This window comes from Amphiura filiformis, chromosome 11, assembly GCF_039555335.1.
Source record: "Amphiura filiformis chromosome 11, Afil_fr2py, whole genome shotgun sequence".
In the NCBI taxonomy this organism is placed as follows: Eukaryota; Metazoa; Echinodermata; class Ophiuroidea; order Amphilepidida; family Amphiuridae; genus Amphiura; species Amphiura filiformis.
Window position 1 is genome coordinate 66,261,085 of NC_092638.1, and position 19,273 is coordinate 66,280,357.

The following is a 19,273-nucleotide window of genomic DNA, read 5'->3' on the forward strand; positions in this document are numbered from 1 at the left end:
CTACCTACTTCACTTTCCGGGCACCATCTACAAACAAAAATTTGGTGCAGCGATGGGGTCACCGGTCAGTCCCCTCACAGCTTAACATCTTCATGGAATGGTTAGAACAGCGCGCCATCCTTACTGCCCCACTACAGTGTAAACCCCGCCTCTGGAAACGCTACGTCGACGACGTTTTAGAAATCGTTCAAAAAGACTCAGCTGAAACATTGACAGAACATCTGAACCAGGTCGACACTACCTCTAGCATAAAGTTCACGTATGAGGAAGAACAGGACCACCAAATTCCCTTTTTGGACACCCTAATAATCCGCAAACCTGACAATTCTATCAAACTCATGGTCTACAGAAAAAAGACCCATACAGACCAATATCTGTCTTTCACGTCCCATCACCCTCTTCATCAGAAAATGGGAGTTGTGCGCACGTTACTTGATAGGAAAGACAGAATAGTTACGGAGGAGGATGATAAAGTCAAAGAGGAGGAACACATACGACAGGCTCTAGCTAAGTGTGGTTATCCTAAGTGGACAATTGATAAAGTCAAGAATCAAATGGAAGCTAAACAACAAGAAAAGACAAAGAAAAGTAAGAGCACAACATCTGAACAAAAAAGTAAAGGTCTGGTGGTGTTACCTTACGTAGCGGGAGTGTCGGAAAGAATAAGTAGAACTCTCAAAAAACACGACATCGCGACCGCCATGAGACCCCATACCACGATCAGAAAAATGGTGGTCCATCCGAAAGATAAACAAGATCCGGTTAAAACCCCAAATTGTGTTTATGAAGTTTCTGCGGTAGCTGTGAGCTAACTTATGTTGGTGAAACTAAAAGAACTTTCGCACGCAGCCTGGATGAACACAGGAGGGAGGCGGAGAAAGCAAGTCAACAAAAGTATACAAGGTCAAAGAGGAAAGAATCAGAGAGCCATTTTAAGAACTCAGCCATAAGCGATCACGTAGCCAGGGCTAATCATATTATCAACTGGGGGAGTCCAAAATCTTAGAGAGAGAGAGTGATAGGAAAGCCAGATGGATTAAAGAATCAATACAGATCAGAAAGAGGGGCGAGGAGTAATGAACAGAGACGAGGGGTCTACAATCTTAGTCACGTGTATGATCCACTTCTGAAGACTGCCAGCAAGACTAACACCGGAAGTGACATAACTTCCCGCCAGTCGTCAGCTGTTGGATCATCACAACAACACCAAGCTTTGATAAAGTCAGTTGCTAACTGACGAAACTGTCAGCAAGAAAAACTAGTAAGTTTTCTTCAAATTGGTTTTGACAAAAGAAAAACTCTATTTATTCAAAAGATGTATTGTTCCTATCTTTTTGTAATGGTTTTTTTTGGTGCTCTTTTTTATGATTGATTGAGCTCAGTAACCCACTTTTGCAAAGTAGATTTGTGGGACCTGAGAGCACAACAGACACACCAAATTGCATTGCAAATACGAGGAATGTCCTTCTGATATCAAATAATTAGATTTTTTGAAATTCGCGATATCAAACAAATTTGATGGCAAATGATTAAAAATTGACATTTTTGACATTTAACAGTCCTCGAAGTCAAATGATATGTACTTAAAAGTATATATGTAGCTGGGATGAAAAGCTGACCATCGTATGAAAATTTTGACCTTTCGTATTGAAGAAGAAGATATACATGAAGCTTCCAAAAAGACCTCAAATTTGTAGGTCTTTTATGACCCAAACCAAAACATGCTTATAACACGTTATAACATTAAAAAAAATTATGTGCTTGCTGGGTAGACACCAAATTTGGTCAAGTGTAATATTGAACCTGAACTTAAATTAATTTTGCTCAATAACCCATGCAAAATTGGCCCGTTGTCAGGATGACAAATTGGGAACAGTGTATTAGTCAGAAGTGTTATTAGTCCAAACAGGGGTTATACTGGGGTTAAAGGGCATTTTAGGATAGGGATATGGTCAAGGGTGAAAATAAGAAATGATGAACCAGGAGCTCCTTTTTACACAAAATGGCTCCTGGTTCACTTCATTCAACATGTAACCAGGGGCCACTTCTAATCAACAAGGGGCCAATATTTGTTCTGGATAAGTTCATCATGCATTAATAGCTATGGAATTTAATTTTTGGGTGTCGTGACCAGGGGCCAGTTTCTGAAGAAAAGTGTCCCCTGGTCAGCTTAAATCTAGATGGGACCAGGAGCCATTTCAGGGTTTCTGGGGGCTAAACGGCTCCCGTCTCCCACTTATTTTCACCCTTGGATATGGTTAGGGTTAGCATTAGGGTTAGTGGTAGTGATATGGATAAGGTAAGTGTAGGCTCAAGAGTGTAACCAGGATTTTTGTGAGGGGCTGATTTTAAAACTGGACTTTTAGACCTTCCCCGAATATTTTGGACTTTTTTGACCAAGAAAGCGTAAGGGAACCTAATTTTTTAGTTCGCTACGATCGCAATGTGGCAAATTTGGACCTTTTGTGACCGAAAAAGCATAAAAAACCTTTGCTATTTTCGCATGCTATGCTTGCAAAGTGAACCTTTTTGGCCTTTTGTGATTTGGGGTGGGGGTGGAAACTTCCCCCCTACCTACGACCCTGTGTAGGATTAGAGTTATGGTTATGCTTTAGGTTTGGGTTTGTATTAGGGCTTATAACTAGGCAATTCATTTTGAATATTTGGTAAATATTGGGAAATCCTGATTTTTGGCTCTACCTTTATGTGTGAACATAGTATTCTGCAATCATTATAATAAAGCTCGATCAGACGCAAGACTCATTTTTAACCAAAAAAGTTTAATAAATATGTGTCAACAAGTGTTAACAAGACTCAAAAGTGATGAAATATGATACATTGGGCTTTTTCCATTTAAAATCCACACTACCCCTGTGGAAGATTTTGGAAATATCTTCCACAGGGGAGTATGGATTTCAAATGGAATTAAGATATAACCAACTCTATTTGAAAGTCACCTCCCTCTGTGGAAGATTCAGGTTGAATCTCTATCAGAGGGTACATGAAATTCAAATAGAGCTACCTGATGTGTTCATTCCATTTGAAATTCATACTCCCCTGTGAAAGATATTTCCAAAATCTTCCACAGGGGTAGTGTGGATTTTAAATGGAATTGCACATTTTATACCCAATCTGCATATTCTGTCTGGTAATTTAAAAAAATAGAAAGTTACATTACACAATTACAGACATTAATTATGTGTAATGATGTATATTTATACGTAGCGGTAAACGTAAATTACTCAAATTTGGTACACTCACCGGAGCTCTTTCACGGGTCAACCGGCGTCTTCAGCGGATGTTATTGCTCTGAAGATTGTTGTTGCTAGTGATTACATCTGTGACGTCATCGGAGGTGTCCTAGTACTACATCACTAGAAACAACAATCTTCCGAGCAATAACATCCGCTGAAGATGCCGGTTGACCCGGTGAAAGCGCTCCGGTGAGTGTACCAAATTTGAGTAGCGTAGAAGTATAAATTTGCTTTCTATTAATTATGTGAAATAAAAGTTGGCAAAATTTCAACTGAGATTATACGTTCCAGCTATGGTGACACGTACCTCCTGACGTCATGCTGGGCAAATTACATTCACTGTTAGGTTTGTGTGTGTGAATGCAATAGAGTAAATAGGTCTGCAATCATTACAGCCTTGATATGATAGGAATTGAACAGGGCACCTGTCTCCTCAAACCGCTTGATACCACTTTGAAAATAACAGAGGTGTCAATGCAGTTGGAACAGATAATAGCAAATTCAGAAAAGTAATAATGTCTGAAAGAAATCTAGAAATCATTTCTGTATTAAAATTAGTGAATAAACGATATGAATTTTTGATTTTACTATTCTCTAGTATGATAGACTGCTGGCAGGCCAATATTTTGAGTAGTGGATGCCAGTGCATATTCTTAGGCAGTTAGGCTCCCGGTTAGGCTAAATATTAAATTTTAATAACTAAACACTCTTTTATATACAAAAAATTAAGTTACCACAATATGTAGTCCGACGAGCAGAACCTGTTTTTTTCTTAGCATACCAACTATACTCTGACTCTGATCGCTCAAGAAAGATTGACCACAAAAATCCACTAACTGCCCGGCGGCGCGGTCACTAGACTTTTGTGATTCGTCTTTCTAACGCCATGTGATATAGTGATCATAGTCTGAACTGAATATTGTCTGGTAACTTAGAAAAAAGGTCCTACTTGTCGGACTAACAATATGACAATTTCTCTTATTCTGAAATGAACAGAACTTGTTTACCATGACATGTGCATACAAAGTCTGTGATCTTACATTCTTACTTACTACATATGTGCCTGTACAAGCCTAATCTGTCAATAGGCAACCGCTACCGTCTGCATTGTTATACACGATATGCAGGAACTAATCAAATTCAGCAGTTACAAGCTAAACCACACCTACTGACTAAGATTTGGATTTGATATTATATATTGATTTGATTGACAGATATATCAATTGATTATTCAGGCACATGTCACAACTACAATTCTTCCCTCCCCCCCCCCCCCCCCAAAAAACCCAAAAATTATGAAAAATAGCAAATTCAGTATAACATAGATCCTGGATTTCTGTACCGGAAGAGTGGGACCCAAATTACCATCCTAACAATTCATGTTTTGCACCTCATACTCCCATTAGGCCAAAAAAAAAAAAAGAAGATGTTTGCTTGCCCTCAACCGACCGACCCTAATTCTGGAAATCAGAAAAAGGTTTTTTTTTCTATTTACTGTACAAAAGAATAACGAATATCTTTTCAAATTTTTGCATTCTGAAGATGTAAAAAAAAAAGGATTTTAGAGCTTGTGTTCAACATTTTAGTTGTTTTGTAATGTTAGTTGATTCATTTTGACACCAAAATTGTCTGATTTTTAACATTTTGAGCCTTAATTATTACAAACAGTAGAGTTTGCTAGTAATTTAAAAAAAAAAAAAAAAAGAAAAAAGATATCCCGACCGACCGACCCAATTGTTAAAATTCAATTGAGGGCAAGCAAACATTTTTTTTCTTTGCCTTAATTGGGCTATTCCAGTTGAAATACACACCACCCCTGTGGAAGATTTTGGAAATATTTTCCACAGGGGGAGTATGTTTTTCTAATGTAATTGGTCAGGGTTAATCATTTTGAAGCTCATACTCTCCCTGTATTATGGCTTTACCTATATCTTCCACAAATAGAGTGAGTATTTCAAATGGAAGTTACCCAGCTGTCTATTCTAATCAAAACTCATACTCCCTCTGTGGGCAACTTTAGCTATTAAAATCTTCCATAGGGGTAGTGTGGATTTTATATAGATGTAATTTAACAGCACTAAACCATTTTCCGCCCTGATGTGCAGCAGGGGTAGCATTAAGGCCTGAAAGTCGGGGGTTGTTTTCCCGTGTTTTTCACTCTTGAGCTTGCAGAAAATCCAAATACATGGGGTGAAAATTAAATCTCGGGGGTGAAAAATATTTTGCAGTGTAGTCAGGGGTAGGAGTAAGGTCCAAAAGTAGAGGGTCAGAGTTCACCCCAGAGCTTGCACATTCCCAATATATGGAGGGTGAAAAATTAATATTTTTTAAATTTATGACCTCCCCCCTATTTTTCTTTCCAAAAATTTTTGACCCCCAGTATATTTGGGACCCCCTCACTTCCAAAAAAAATGATAGGCCCCTTATAGGTTATGGAACTGTGAAAATTACCAATTTTCCTGAATTGTGGGAGAAAGAGCGGCACCTTCGGAAGTCTTTATACTGAAATGGGGCTAAAGTACTGCAGCATAATCCCTAATTGAGGGTCTTATTATTTTTGGAACTGTCAGGGAAGTGCAAGAGGGAAGCCTGCAAGAGGGACCCTTGACAACCACATGCCCCTGTACCACCTTTTCATGAGAGTTCCCCCGGATATAATTTGGCACAGTACATAAAATCACTATTTTTACATTCAACATTAAACATAATAATAATAATAATAATAAGCAATTTGTAATGCGCCATCAATCTAGTAGAACTATTCCGAGGCGTAGACATGAAAAACAAATAAGTACAATTAAACATTAACATACATAAAGAACAAGTACAATTATATACATACGTCAGTTACATCAGTTATGTTTGGTATATGCTTTGCTAAATAAATGAGTCTTTAACAAGTTCTTAAAAGTCTGAAAACAATCACAGTTTCTTATATTCAGAGGTAACAAGTTCCAAAGTGTGGGTGCAACAACAGAAAAGGTTCGATCTCCAAATGTAGATGAAGCCCATGGAACGACAAGTAATTGTTTATCAGAAGACCGAAGTGTGCGACTCTGAGTATATGGAAGAAGAAGATTCATTAAAGTCTCTGGTGCAGTGCCATTCAAAGCTTTCCAAGTTAAAATGATAAAAGATTTCCAAGTTAAATCCAAGTTTAAACATGTGAGGAGTCACTTAAAAACATGAAAGCAGCTCTTTTAAACTCAGTTAAGAAGAAAAAAAATCTGTTCTATGGGCCAGACCGACCCAGATTTAAAAAAAATTTCCTGTATGCGTGTAAAATCAGCCTTTTTTTGGCTAAAAGTGGACTGAGTTTGACCGAAATTGTTGTGTGTGTATTATGCAATTATTGGGAAGTTGGTTGGTTGGGTTGCGTGGTTAGGTACTCATTTAACACATCCAAACTTCACACGTCTTGTATTTCTACATCTACTGTTTTATTAGTAGTTATATAGTGTCAATACAATAAGATATATCGCTATCTAGAAGCGGAGCTTGACCATTACTTATCTCCTCATATCACGAGTCTAACTAAATTAAATTATATTATTCTCCTCTCTCCAACTCTCAAAATCACTTACACTAAACTTTCTTAACCAATAAGCAATCAGGATCAAATGATGTCATTACACATCTCTCTATTGTTTCACAAACATACTTCTCACTCCTCCTTTCATTATGGACAATCACAAACCCATGACATTAAGTTCCTTCTTAATGAAACCACATTACCTTGTACATTTTAATTGTAAGGTTTACAAGGAAAACAAGACAATAGGTATAGAACTCTTGCACATAAGTAGGGCATTGCCATCAGGTGTGGTTACACTACGATTCAACATGTTAAAGATGAGTTAATATCTTATGTCCAAGATTAAGAGTGGCCAAAGTTGAATAACCCAGATGATAGTGCAATGTGATCATTACTCATCAAGTATTGGAATGATCAAAATAAAAGAAATCTTAACAAAGCCATAATTCTCATGGGCAAACATAATAATAATAATTGATTAACATAATTATTAATTACTAAGTTCAATCAAAACAATTAAAAATAACTTTCTCTAATACTCATTTCATGCATACTATTCACTATCTCACAGCAATTATTCATGTAAAATTGGCTGTTTTGGGCAAAAAGATATTTTGACTGAAAAAAAAAATGTGCAAAATGAGAGAAAAATTGCAACAAAAAAAGTAATTTATTTACAGATTTTGATGATATTTAGAGTCATTTGCAAAAACACAACAACTGTAGAACAGGATGTTTTATTTTGTCATTGCCTATAACCAGGGACAGGCGATTTGCGCGGAAAAAATAGCAAATTGCGCGGAACTCTTTTTTCAGTGCAAATCATGTATCCCTGCCCGTAGGAAAAAAAAAATAGCCAATTGCACGGGAAAAAAGTTCCGCGTAAATCGCCTGTCCCTGCATATAACTGCCAGGTTTTGCTGTGATGGGTCACATGTAGAGACATAGTTTTGAAGATGGACCAAGTGGTCCGCAAATAGCAACTTGTTTGATATTGGTCAACTTTGGCATCCTTTTGTGCATTTTGCTATAAATATATTCCTTCATAAATTATTATCTAATCTTTTTCTAAATCTTAAAGTTGATCATTGTTGTCTATTTGTTATTTAACAGCCATTGCTACCCACAACAACGCTAATTCGTCCAAATAATTTCCTCTCGTACCGTATCAACTTGCGCCAAAAACCGCAATTTGGCTGCACAACTGGCCTTTGCTCCATCACCAACCTGTGAGCGGTGTTTAATGTCAGCCCTTTGTGTTTCATCAGATAGGCTATCACCAAAGTGGGCCCTCGACTTACGCCGGCGTAACAGTGGACCAGAATTCTCCCTCCTCTCCTCTCCACATTGTCGATACGATCTGCAACTTCATCAAAGTAGGCAGATATCTTCACCTTCGGGGAATCTGAGATGTCCACGCGCACAAAATTTATATCGGGAAAGTTAGGTGTGGGAACATTTTTAGGCATTGTGGCACTTATGACGGTGTGGATCCCGAGATTGTATCGTAATGTGTGGTAATTTCTTGCACCAGCGGCACTTGTTAAAAATAGGCTATCTGTGATTTGTGAAATACAACTATAGCAATTTTTTTGGAGGTCTTGCCGTGCTGGGTCTTGGTAGTATGTTTGCCATGGGTCTTGGTAATATGCTTGCTGTGGGTCTTGGTAGAAGTATGCCATCATCAAGTTGAAAGTGAAAAGTCTGTGAAAAAGACATTAATTGTTTTAAAACATTGATCATTTTCATGTTGTAAAGAAAAGGATGAAAAAGTGGAAAAAGTACAAAAGGTCTTTTTTGGGGGGTAAAAACATTAAAATTAGCCCTTTTTAAATTCACAAAAGGTCCTTTTTATGGCCCTTTGCACCTTCAATATACATGATATAATCCTGGCTATGGGCTTGATTACAAATAATTGTACGTTATTATTTAACCATGGTTTCCAACTTTGACAGCCACGTGCACTTTCATGAGATTGGGAGTATACTTTTTGATCACTTTTCCTTTAACCATTTCTGCAGTTGATCACAAATTCCAAAAATCTGGTTTGGCAAATCATGGCTTAAGGGTAGACGAGGTATTGTTGGTCGAAGCAACCTAAAAATCAATTTGTTTTTATTATCTAGATCAATATATTATTGAAAATTAACACCTTGATGTTTTGCAAAGGTTAGTTCTACAAATCATATACTTTGCAAACTTGCTTAATTTATTGTTGTTAATGAGTTATGTACGTTTTACAAAAAAAGTGTTGTTGTTTCAGCCCTCTTTACAACGTAACTCAAGAACCGCAGCACCTATAAAAGTATATCTGTGGTATTTTAATTCGTCTACATGTACACGCTCGCTATGAATTGAGCAATGCAGTTTTTGCCAAAGCTCACTACATTCGTAAGATGCTGTGAACTACCAAATCACAACAGTTTAAGATAATTAATAACCTTAATAAAAATAAACTTCAACCAATGTTATTTCATGTCCTTTGAAGCCAATCAAATATTTAATACAACTTATTTAAAAAAAATCAAATGAGTGCATCAAAGGAAGTGCAGTTCTCTAAAACTCTCAATATCAGATTTCAGAAAAAGAGTCCAATTTTAATTTATTTCAACATCGTAATTGTCATAATGCAGGTGAACTTGTTTGTACTACTTAGAACCGGTCATTCAGCTATACTCCAATGGAGCATGACTATTGTTACACAGAACTGTACGGAATGACAAACTACTCACAAAGTATTATGATCAATTTTGTCATTTATTAAAACCTTTTTTTGAATTGGTCAATATACTACAAATTGGTATACTGGAAGAAAACTACCTAGCTATATACATTAGTTGTGACTTACCTGAATTGTGTCAAAATTAAAATGCGGGAATAACACTATACAGCCCGGTGTAAATTGTGTTCCAAATAATTATAGGCATATTTCTATTCTTGGATTGAGTTCTATTGTTGAAGTGTAGGTGTGTGTGCATGATCAATTTTTGTGGTTATATATTTTCACCTGTTGTTTTAAGTCATTTGGTGTTAAAACATATAAATAAATAAATAAATATATTGTGAATCTTCATATTTTCTCTTACATAAAATGATGTGAATATGATTGAAAGTGGTGAAATGAGGTCTGAGGATTGCTGATAAAATTTGTCAAAATTTTAGCAAATGAAGAAAGCAAATTACGCCCATTGCTTGTTTAAACTAGAAAGAAGTGAAATTCAAAACAATAAGAAATATTTATTTTGTGTTTTACTTCCACTGTGTATGAAGGCCAGAGTAATGGGAGAGAGCATGGACCTTTTAGAGCATCATTGTTTCTGAATTGTATGTCCAAAGTATATAAAACTATACATTTTTGGAAAGGAAATGAGTCAAGGAATCCCATGGTGACGTCAGATTTATTCAAAAATGTCTAGTTTTTAAAAAAATCACAAAAATTCACTTTTTTACCCCAATTGTTTTTGTGACAACTTAAAAAAAAAATCTGTTCAGAGTAAAAAAAAATTCAGTTAGCTTTTCATGAAGAAGAGACCTGAACTTAGGGAAGGTTTTTTTATTTTTTTGAAATTCGTCTCTTTTTTCAAAATATCTTTCAGTGCGCCAAAATTCAAAATAATTAAAAATCTAAGTGGCATTGTGACTGCAAATTTTTGTTTTGTTTACACCACATTTGCTGGTGTTAACAGCATACCGAATGCGCCTTGACTGCGTTGGACATACGCGCAGAGTTGCACCGCGTCACGCGACGCAAATTGCGCGCGTAATCACACTATTTCGCATTCGCGCATTTGTGACTCATTATTTCCCGCCAATTTACTAAGCTGTCTTGAGCCACGTGACTTTTTAGAGTTGAAAAGAGTGAAATAAATCAAGCAAAAATACAAATAAATATTAGCAAGTTGTATTTCATCAGTTTCAAGTGAAAGAATACATCTTAGTGTTGATAAATATCAAAAAATCTCAAATTCGGTCGTGGACGAATGTGTCTTCCATGCCTTAAAGGCCTATTTGCTCATCCAGAGGATTGTAAAAATCATCAAAATTCAGATTGTGGGACCTTTGTTAGTGTCATAGATGTGCAAACATAGCCTCTGCTAGCGGTAAAAGTAAAAAGCTGTGTATTAAAGACAAAGTGAGACATTTCACATGAATCTGTAAATTCTATGCTTTAGTAGAGAAAATAACTACATGTATTTGAATGGGGCTTCAACTGTTTTCCTTGGTTTATTTGTCAATATTTTCATAGCAGAAATACATAATGACAATTTTAATGACTTGTCCGTCACTTTTAGCCTCCTAGGCAATTTATAAACAATTTTAATAAATCTTTTTCACCTTCTCTGGGATCATTGAATAGGCCTTTAAAATTGACTGTATTGCAGGGTTGCGGGCCTGGTGGGTTTTGTTGTTATCTTGTTATTTATAGTCCGAAGGATCATTAGCATAGGCATAGCTCCCCCCAATATTTTGCCAGGATGGGATGGTCCATACAATCATCCCCCCAATGTTGATGCCTGATAATGGGTTTCTGACCAAATTAACCTCTTATTTGCCCATTTTAGCCCCAAGTGCAAGTTTATTCTATTTTTACACCATATTTCATCAGTTTAGCTTCAAAATAGCAAAATTTTTCGCCAAAAGGTGCGGACTGACTATACTTCAAGAATTTTTCCAACTCCATCCCCCCAATGTCAAAAAGAAATCTACGCCACTCGTCATTAGTCCGAAAAGAGTTCAGGGCATTTCAGGTTAGGATTGGGAATAGGGATGAGTCTAGGGTTAGGATCAAAGTTAGGATTAGAGTCTGGGTTATGTTTAGGGTTTGGGTTAGGTTTAGGGCTTCTAGGTTATAGGTTAGGGTTAGGGTAGAGTCCGAAGTTTACCATTTTCTAAAATCCATTTTCCGTGTTGTAATCCGTGTTGTAAAATTTGTAAATCTGTGTCATGAATAAAGCTTAAAATGTATAAACAATGATATTAATATCACAATACAATAAAGTGTTCAATATCGCGATCAATATTGTCTGATTGGAATATTCACACGATAATAGGCCAAGTATTACGAAGTTTGAAGGGATATAGGGGGTTCAAGCCTTGGTAATATACCTTTATTGCGGTATTATTAAACGGTATTTTTATCATAAAAATTGACATACACAACTCATGATTGTTTTTGACACTTATTTGTCACATCATACAAAAATGTCATTTTCCGTGTTGTACCTCCGATTCCGTGATTTTCTTCCGTATTCCGTAAAACGTAAAACTTCAGACTCTAGGTTAGGGTAAAGTCTAGGGTTAGAGTTTGTGTAATGATTAAGGTGTTATAACCAAGATTTTGGGTTTTTCGGACTAATGACCCTTTAGACCACCAACCTGTAACCAGTGGCGTAATTTCTTTTTGTTATTGGGTGATGGGGTTTGAAAATATTTCTTGAAGTATAGTGAATCAAGCCGGGGGCCACTCACATAAATGGTCTGTATGCATGCGTGACCAAAAAACAAGTAAAAGGGGTGTTTTTTTAGACAAGGCAAGTTACGCGCGTGATGCATTTAGGGTCTAAAAAACACTGATTTTCAAGAATAAGGGTAGTCTTCTGAAACTGAACAACTTGTTTAGGGTATCTTTTCTCAAATTGTTGGTAAATTACGAATCCAAAAAGGGTACATTTGTTGCATTTTTACTAGCCAAAAACTCATTAGGGGGTAAATTCTATATCAAATTACCTTATTAAGGGGCTAAATTTTCTGGTAGGGTAAAACTCGTTTAGGGGTGTTTGAAAAAATTTGGTCACGCATGCGTACACTGTCATATTTGAGTGACCCCCCCCCCCCGAATCAATCACCTTTTGGCGGCAGATTTTGCCATATTGATTTGCACTTAGGGGGATAAAATGGCCAAATATGAGGTTAATTTGATCAAAATCCCACATACAGGCATCAACAGTAGTTTGGGGGGATTATATGGACCACCCCCCTGGCAAAATATTGGGGGATTTATCTATGGCTGTAACTGTTATCTCAGTCATTAAGTGATCTTTCCCGATTGGAGGGTAGGGGAAACATGATCAAAAAAGTGCTGATTTTCTTAATGTTCTTAACTCAATCCATCCCTCACACCACACTCCCTAGTCCTGGTGCTGCCAGTACCCCTAGGATGTCAACCTTAAATTAAGCAGGTGTGTGCAGGTCCCGGGTGCGGACCCGGGTGCATGTGTAATCAGTCAGGATAATCCAAGGGCAGAGAAGATTTATAAGAAGTCCCATGATACAACTGAAACATCCGGGTACTTGAGAACCAGTCTAGTAATCACAGAGTTTCACACAATTGCTCACTGTTGATTACCGTTCCAAAGACGTGATTTTCAAACACTCAAAATATGTCAAAAACTTGGGTCGATAAGCGTTTTGAGGTGATCCCTGAAAAGAACATCGGTACCCTGTTCAAATGAGCTCTTTTTTGTTACTATCGACCCACATTTGAATGAGGAATAAAAGTCTGAAAGTACAAGAAATCGGTATACTAAAAGTAAAAATTTCAATTAAATGGACACAGCTGCCAACAGCTGTACGCGATGCGACCGATGTCGCGTATTTCAAAGTACAACGCGAACGCACAACCATGGATACAATAATGAAAATACTAACCACTCATGAGTGAGTTGGCAAGGTTGGATTCACTACTGCGTTCATCACACAGTGTACGCAGAGAATCATCAAGCTTTTGACAGCTGTATTCATTCAATGGAAATTTCTAGTAGACTCAGGTTCTCAAGTACCCGGATGTTTCAGTTGTATCATGGGACTGCTTATAAATCTTCTCTGATCCAAGGGGGTAAAGGCTGTTGTATTACGATATTTAGTAATAACTTACTATTGGATGGTATAAAGATAATGTGATTGAAGTTGTTATTATCCAGTTTTGCAGTCAAATATAGGAGTTTTAGGCATGGGGCTCAATGAGGGAAAAGGTGTTTTTCATGGCAAGCACCCTGAAATTCATGGAAACACATTTTATTGCAGAGGGCACAGGGAAATGCTCCTTTAAGGTTAGCAACTATTTTAAACTGTTGCAATTTGTTAGTTCACAGCATCTTGTAAATGGTATTGGGCTTTGGCAAAAAATTAGTGTGTAGAAGAATTCAAATAGGTCCTGTGGTGTGTTATGTTGTTGTAAAGAGGGCTGAAACAGGGACTGTCTTTTGGAATTTGCAGGAGAGCATTAATTAGCTCTCTAGTGCCTTCAAGGAGAGTTGTTTAGACCATTTACAATATAATATATGGAGAGAATGGTCATTTAAGGAGAGCTAAAAATCACTCTCCTATATCAGATTTAAGGAGAGCAGTAGAGAGCGATTGCTCTCGCTCTCCTCAAAGAGGGCTGAAACAACAACACTTGTGTAAAAGGTACATTAACAACAATAAATCAAGCAAATTTTCAAAGTATTATGATTTGTAGAATGAACTTTTGCAGAACATCAAAGTGATATTTTGCAATAATATATTGATTTAGATAATGAATATTGATTTTTTGGCTGCTTCAACCAACGTGCTAGTCTACCCTTAACTTTGCAAGTTAATGAGCTGCGTTGTGTTTGGTATTGTTTTGATTTTGAACAGTGTTGTTATATTTTGCCTCAAAAATTGGTCAATGAGATATTAATAGGTATACATGTACTTGCCTGCTTGAATGCTTGCCTGAATAAGGCAAACAAACAGAACAGAACAAAGTATATATACACACGGGGTTGTGATCTAACTCTAGAGACCTGTTGAGATCGCTGGCCCATAGCAAACTATTGTTTCCAGCAATAGACACGCCTTCACTGTGATTACAAGGATTCTAATGCAGTGAACCGGACCAGTTAGCCTGGTATACAGGTGCATGTATTTGCCATAAAAGTGAACCGTCATTTTATGCTTAGTGTATTTTTGTCATTCCCACAACAACAATGCGCAAATATACCCCTGTTGTGTATAGATCAGTGCAGAGAAAATACCATATCCTGCCCAGAATCCTTTGCAACTATACATCACCTAATTTCATCAAATGACACTCCCATACTTTGTACTGCTTTCCTTTGTTTTTATGTTGATAATAGACTGGCTGAACATGGCCGATTATCAAGAAATAAACACATTTTGCAAGATCTGGACATGCTCTGTTCATTGCGGTACATTTTGTCACTATCAACCCATGTTGCACTAGATAGCAAGTAGATACAATTGAAATGGGAGAAATGCATTATGGGAAGTGTAAGATATGTTCATTGAGGTCAGGGAAGCTCAGAATCACAAATTTGAAACAGTTCAAAATGAAACAGTTCAAAGTTGACAAAGCACAAAAAATTGATTGTGCAAAAATAACAATAACATCATGATACATCAGTTTACAGATTGCCTTTCGGGGGGGGAGGGGGCAATTGTTTGCTTATTTGTAGGGTTTACTCCCCCTTTAGGTCGCACATGCCCGGGTGCACATGGAACATAAAAACATGCTAACTTTCAGAGAATGAATGCGAAGCATGTTCAGGGGGTCAAAAATGCTGATTTTATAGAAAAATGATCAGTTTGTTTTTGAACTTCCATTTGGTGTGTTTATGGAGTGTAGCCTACCTTAGTGTGTTTTGTTAAGTTTGTGCTTTCTGATTTGCGCCAGGACCATAATAAGGGGTGCAAGGTGGTATCTTCCTATTCTGCTTAGGTGTATCCTTTAGCACAGTGACGGCACTACTGATGGCGGGGGGGGCATTTCCCCAATATTTTTCTTGACTCCCAGTCTGACCCTCCCACTTTTAACCAAAATTGCGAAAATGTTCACTTTTTGCGGCAATGTTTTGCAAAATTTGTTGATTTTACCCCCTGAAATTCACTTTACCCCCATCCCCCCAAAATATTCCTGATGCTGCCACTGCTTTTAGATACATTGCTGTTTAGGGATAAGATTTGTCATAAAACCACAATAAATTCCTGTTTAGGGGTGTTATTGCTCAAAATAGCAAATCATGTTTGGGTACGTTTTGAAAATCTCTGGTTGTGCATTAAATGAAACTATGAAAGCTCAGGTGCAGCTTTTGCAAGTAGGCAGTGGCGGCACTACGGGGGAGGGGCCAAGTGTTTTGCTTGCCCCCCACCCCAGTTTGCCCTCCACCACTTTAAACCAAAATTACGAAAATGTTCACTTTTTGCAGCAATTTTGTGCAAAATTTGTTGATGCCCCCCCCCCCCATGAAATTCACTTCCCCCATGCCCCCCAGGGAAAAAAATCCTGGTGCTGCCACAGCAAATAGGACCTTTGTTGCATTTACCTCTCAGCATATATGACACGATCAAGGGAAATGAGTCGGATGTCGCTTATATTGATTTTGAGATATTGGCAAAGAAAGTTTTAAAATTCTTTTGTTTTATATTGTTTTCAGCGATTGATAAATTAATGTAACTTTGCAAAGAAAAGTCATATCAACATGGGGTTTTCAGTTTCTGAAAGCTCTAAATGTCCTCTTTAGAAACATATGTAAAACTCATTTTCGACCAGGGTCGACATGTGACTCATTCCCCTTGATCATGCCACAATTATATCTCATTTTGTTTATTGCATTACAGGGAAGGGTAACACCACACCAAGTGCTGAATTCAACTTCCATGTAGACCCAGAGGCTGCTTATATCGTACTCTCAGACTTTAACACATCAATATATATCGTATCCTGGGAGCTTACTCTGGAACAAGCAGTGGATATGGTTAGTATGAATTGATTAGTATTGGGATATTACAGTTGAAATCTTTACTCCCCCTATGGAAGATGTGACCTAAATCTCCCACACAGGGGGTGTAGATTTCAAATGGAAGTCACTTACTCTGGTAATACCTTTTGAAATTCATTACTTACTTACTTACTTACTTACTTACTTACTTACTGATCAAGCAAAACCAGTCAGAAGTCGGAAATATTGATTTTCAAATATAGCTAAACAAAGGAAATAATTTCTCTTGTTGTCGCTTGTTTTGGAAACACTTCGACTGTTCATATCTTTAGAACTAAATGTTCAATTTCAATGGGTATTTCTGCAAAATGTAGCTTTACAAATGATTGATGCAATCATATAGAAAACTGAAAATTAAATATGCCCGACTTCAGACTGATTTTGCTTGATCACACCTGTGACATATGCAGGCCAAAGGAATAATGGCACAAGGCTTGGTAGAAACTGTGTGGTTTGCCCGGGGTGGTTTGTCAGTATGTGGCCTATTCACAATCAATTGGATTGATTAATATCAAAGACCCTAGATACAAGAGCTAGTGTATACAAAATTTGCCATTTTGCACTGTACACATGAACATCTATAGTGATTTTATTGTCAAACCGTCAATAAAATCAAACTAGATTAAATCTCTTCAATAATATTGAAGAGAAACATTGTTTTGTATGCAATCCTGCATCTAGGGTCCTCAATATTGATCAATCAAATTGATCGTGTTTGGGCCGCAATAGAAACATGCCATTTGTTAAGGTTTCTAACTTACTTGAAAAGCCATGTTGTAAAGTGTCTTTCTACAACTGGAAACCTGCGTTAGTGAAGTCAAAGAATGTACACTTGAAATAATTCTCTTATAAAATTTATTATGCTGCTTACTGTCTTCATTGCTATCTAAGCCCATTTGTGTTTTCCCGGCCCCTTTAATAGATGTATTTTGTTTCGTAGATGGGTTTAAAAATAACATTTTGATTATATTTTTTATTACAGAATTGGTTCAAAAGCCTATTAAATGTGAAGACCAAAAGAGGAGAATTCATGAAATCTATTCATGATCACAGCCTGGTAAAACTAGCATCTCCAGAGGTAAGACACCAGTGCTCTCCGTATCCAGTGATATAGACGAATCCGACAAGCCACATTCCTACACCTCACTGGTGGCCATAGCTGGGGGCCATCCATCCATTTTACGCGAAGCCAGTATCATAGGCATGCAGTGTTTACCACTCCTGTGACACGGCGCAAGTGCTACGTGCTCCGATGTGCTCTCGATAGTGGGCGTCTTGGATCGCAATCCACACAAACTAAGCTAGTTTGGCGCGGATGGCCCCCTACTATGGCCGACTTAATCCTGACCATTACTTGGCTCGTCGGATTTGTCTAAAGTGACACATGCACACCTCGCACCTCCACATACCATAGTAACACACCCGGCACATATTCACATCCACATGAATTCATCAAGTCTACAAGCTAATTCGATAATTCAGAACAGAGTGCATTGTGGGTAATATTCTTGGACAGTAGAGGGGATATAATATTAACCCAATCCTCCCATAGATGGCTGTGGGAATGGACTTTGACTGATCGGAAATTCCTGTGATTTTATTTGTCATTTATAACGTTGGTACTTCCAAGGTAGGTTCTAACTATCTTTGTATGTTATATAAAAGTTCTATGGGGACAATCAGACCCAACAACTGGCAAAAAAATAAAAAGGTTTTTTTAAAAGTGCAAAGTTCGTCACCATTCAATTACTGTGTGAGGCCTGGCTGTGATATCCCACCAGACTTTTACCCACATTGCACTCTGTTCTGAATTATCGAACTTGCTTATTCATGATCTCAGCTTTGGTAAAACTAGTATCTGTATAGGTAAGACTGCTCTCTGTATCCAGTGATATAGTGACACGCCTCACACATCTACACACCCTACCCCGCACATATTCAGCAATAGGAATCTGTATAATTAACAGTCAATTGATCATCTTCATTTATCATAAAACATAACTTATTTCTCTTGACAGACAGCGAGCTGCAGCGGAGTGAAAGACTGGATACCATGTGATCCGGCAGCTATGGCAGTAGCCCTCGACAAAAGTGTACTCAAAACATATAAAACCTGCCCGTGTACCGTTGAGTTAACAGGCACAGTGACCAGAGGGCAGATGATGGTTGATTGGAACAGCCTCAGTGGCCAATCAAAAACAATCCATGTTGTTACTGATTTGCATAATGAGAAGCTGAAGGAACTGATGCTTGCTGGTGTACAATGATTGGTTGTTCTGTTTATCACACATCTTTCATGAACCTAACACTAGACCATTTACATCGAACTGCATACATTCTAGACCATTTACCTTGAACTGCATATATTCCTTTTTATAGGATTTTCTTGCTTAGAGCTGGACATCATGGACTGCTGAAGGCAGCAATAACTCTTCATTCCAGATTCTTCAGATCATTTTATAAAATCATGTCATGATGAAATCATACTCAACATTAGTCATATATTGATCACCATGCAATCAAGATTTTGTTTCCGAGAGATACACAATATTGTTACCATGGTAACGAGTCATGCAACTTTACCTTCATGTTCCAGAATTATGGCTGCGAAGACTGGATAGCATGCGACCCAGTAGCCATGGCAGTAGGAATAGACACAGATATCATCAAAGACAGCAAGAAATGTTCATGTACAGTGGAATTAGCAGGGGCCAGTACGA

The 19,273-nt window shown here is 37.5% G+C and overlaps 1 protein-coding gene across 1 annotated transcript in view; it reads left to right on the plus strand.

The window, feature by feature from the left end:
- Positions 1-19,273, plus strand: part of LOC140163873 (inosine-uridine preferring nucleoside hydrolase-like) — a 37,938-nt gene extending 18,665 nt beyond the window's left edge. Inside the window, exons 2-4 of the mRNA XM_072187187.1 lie at positions 16,393-16,529; positions 17,536-17,631; positions 18,572-19,273. Of these exons, the coding sequence (XP_072043288.1) occupies positions 16,393-16,529; positions 17,536-17,631; positions 18,572-18,820 (482 nt within the window). The 3' untranslated portion in view covers positions 18,821-19,273. The remainder of the gene's footprint in view (positions 1-16,392; positions 16,530-17,535; positions 17,632-18,571) is intronic.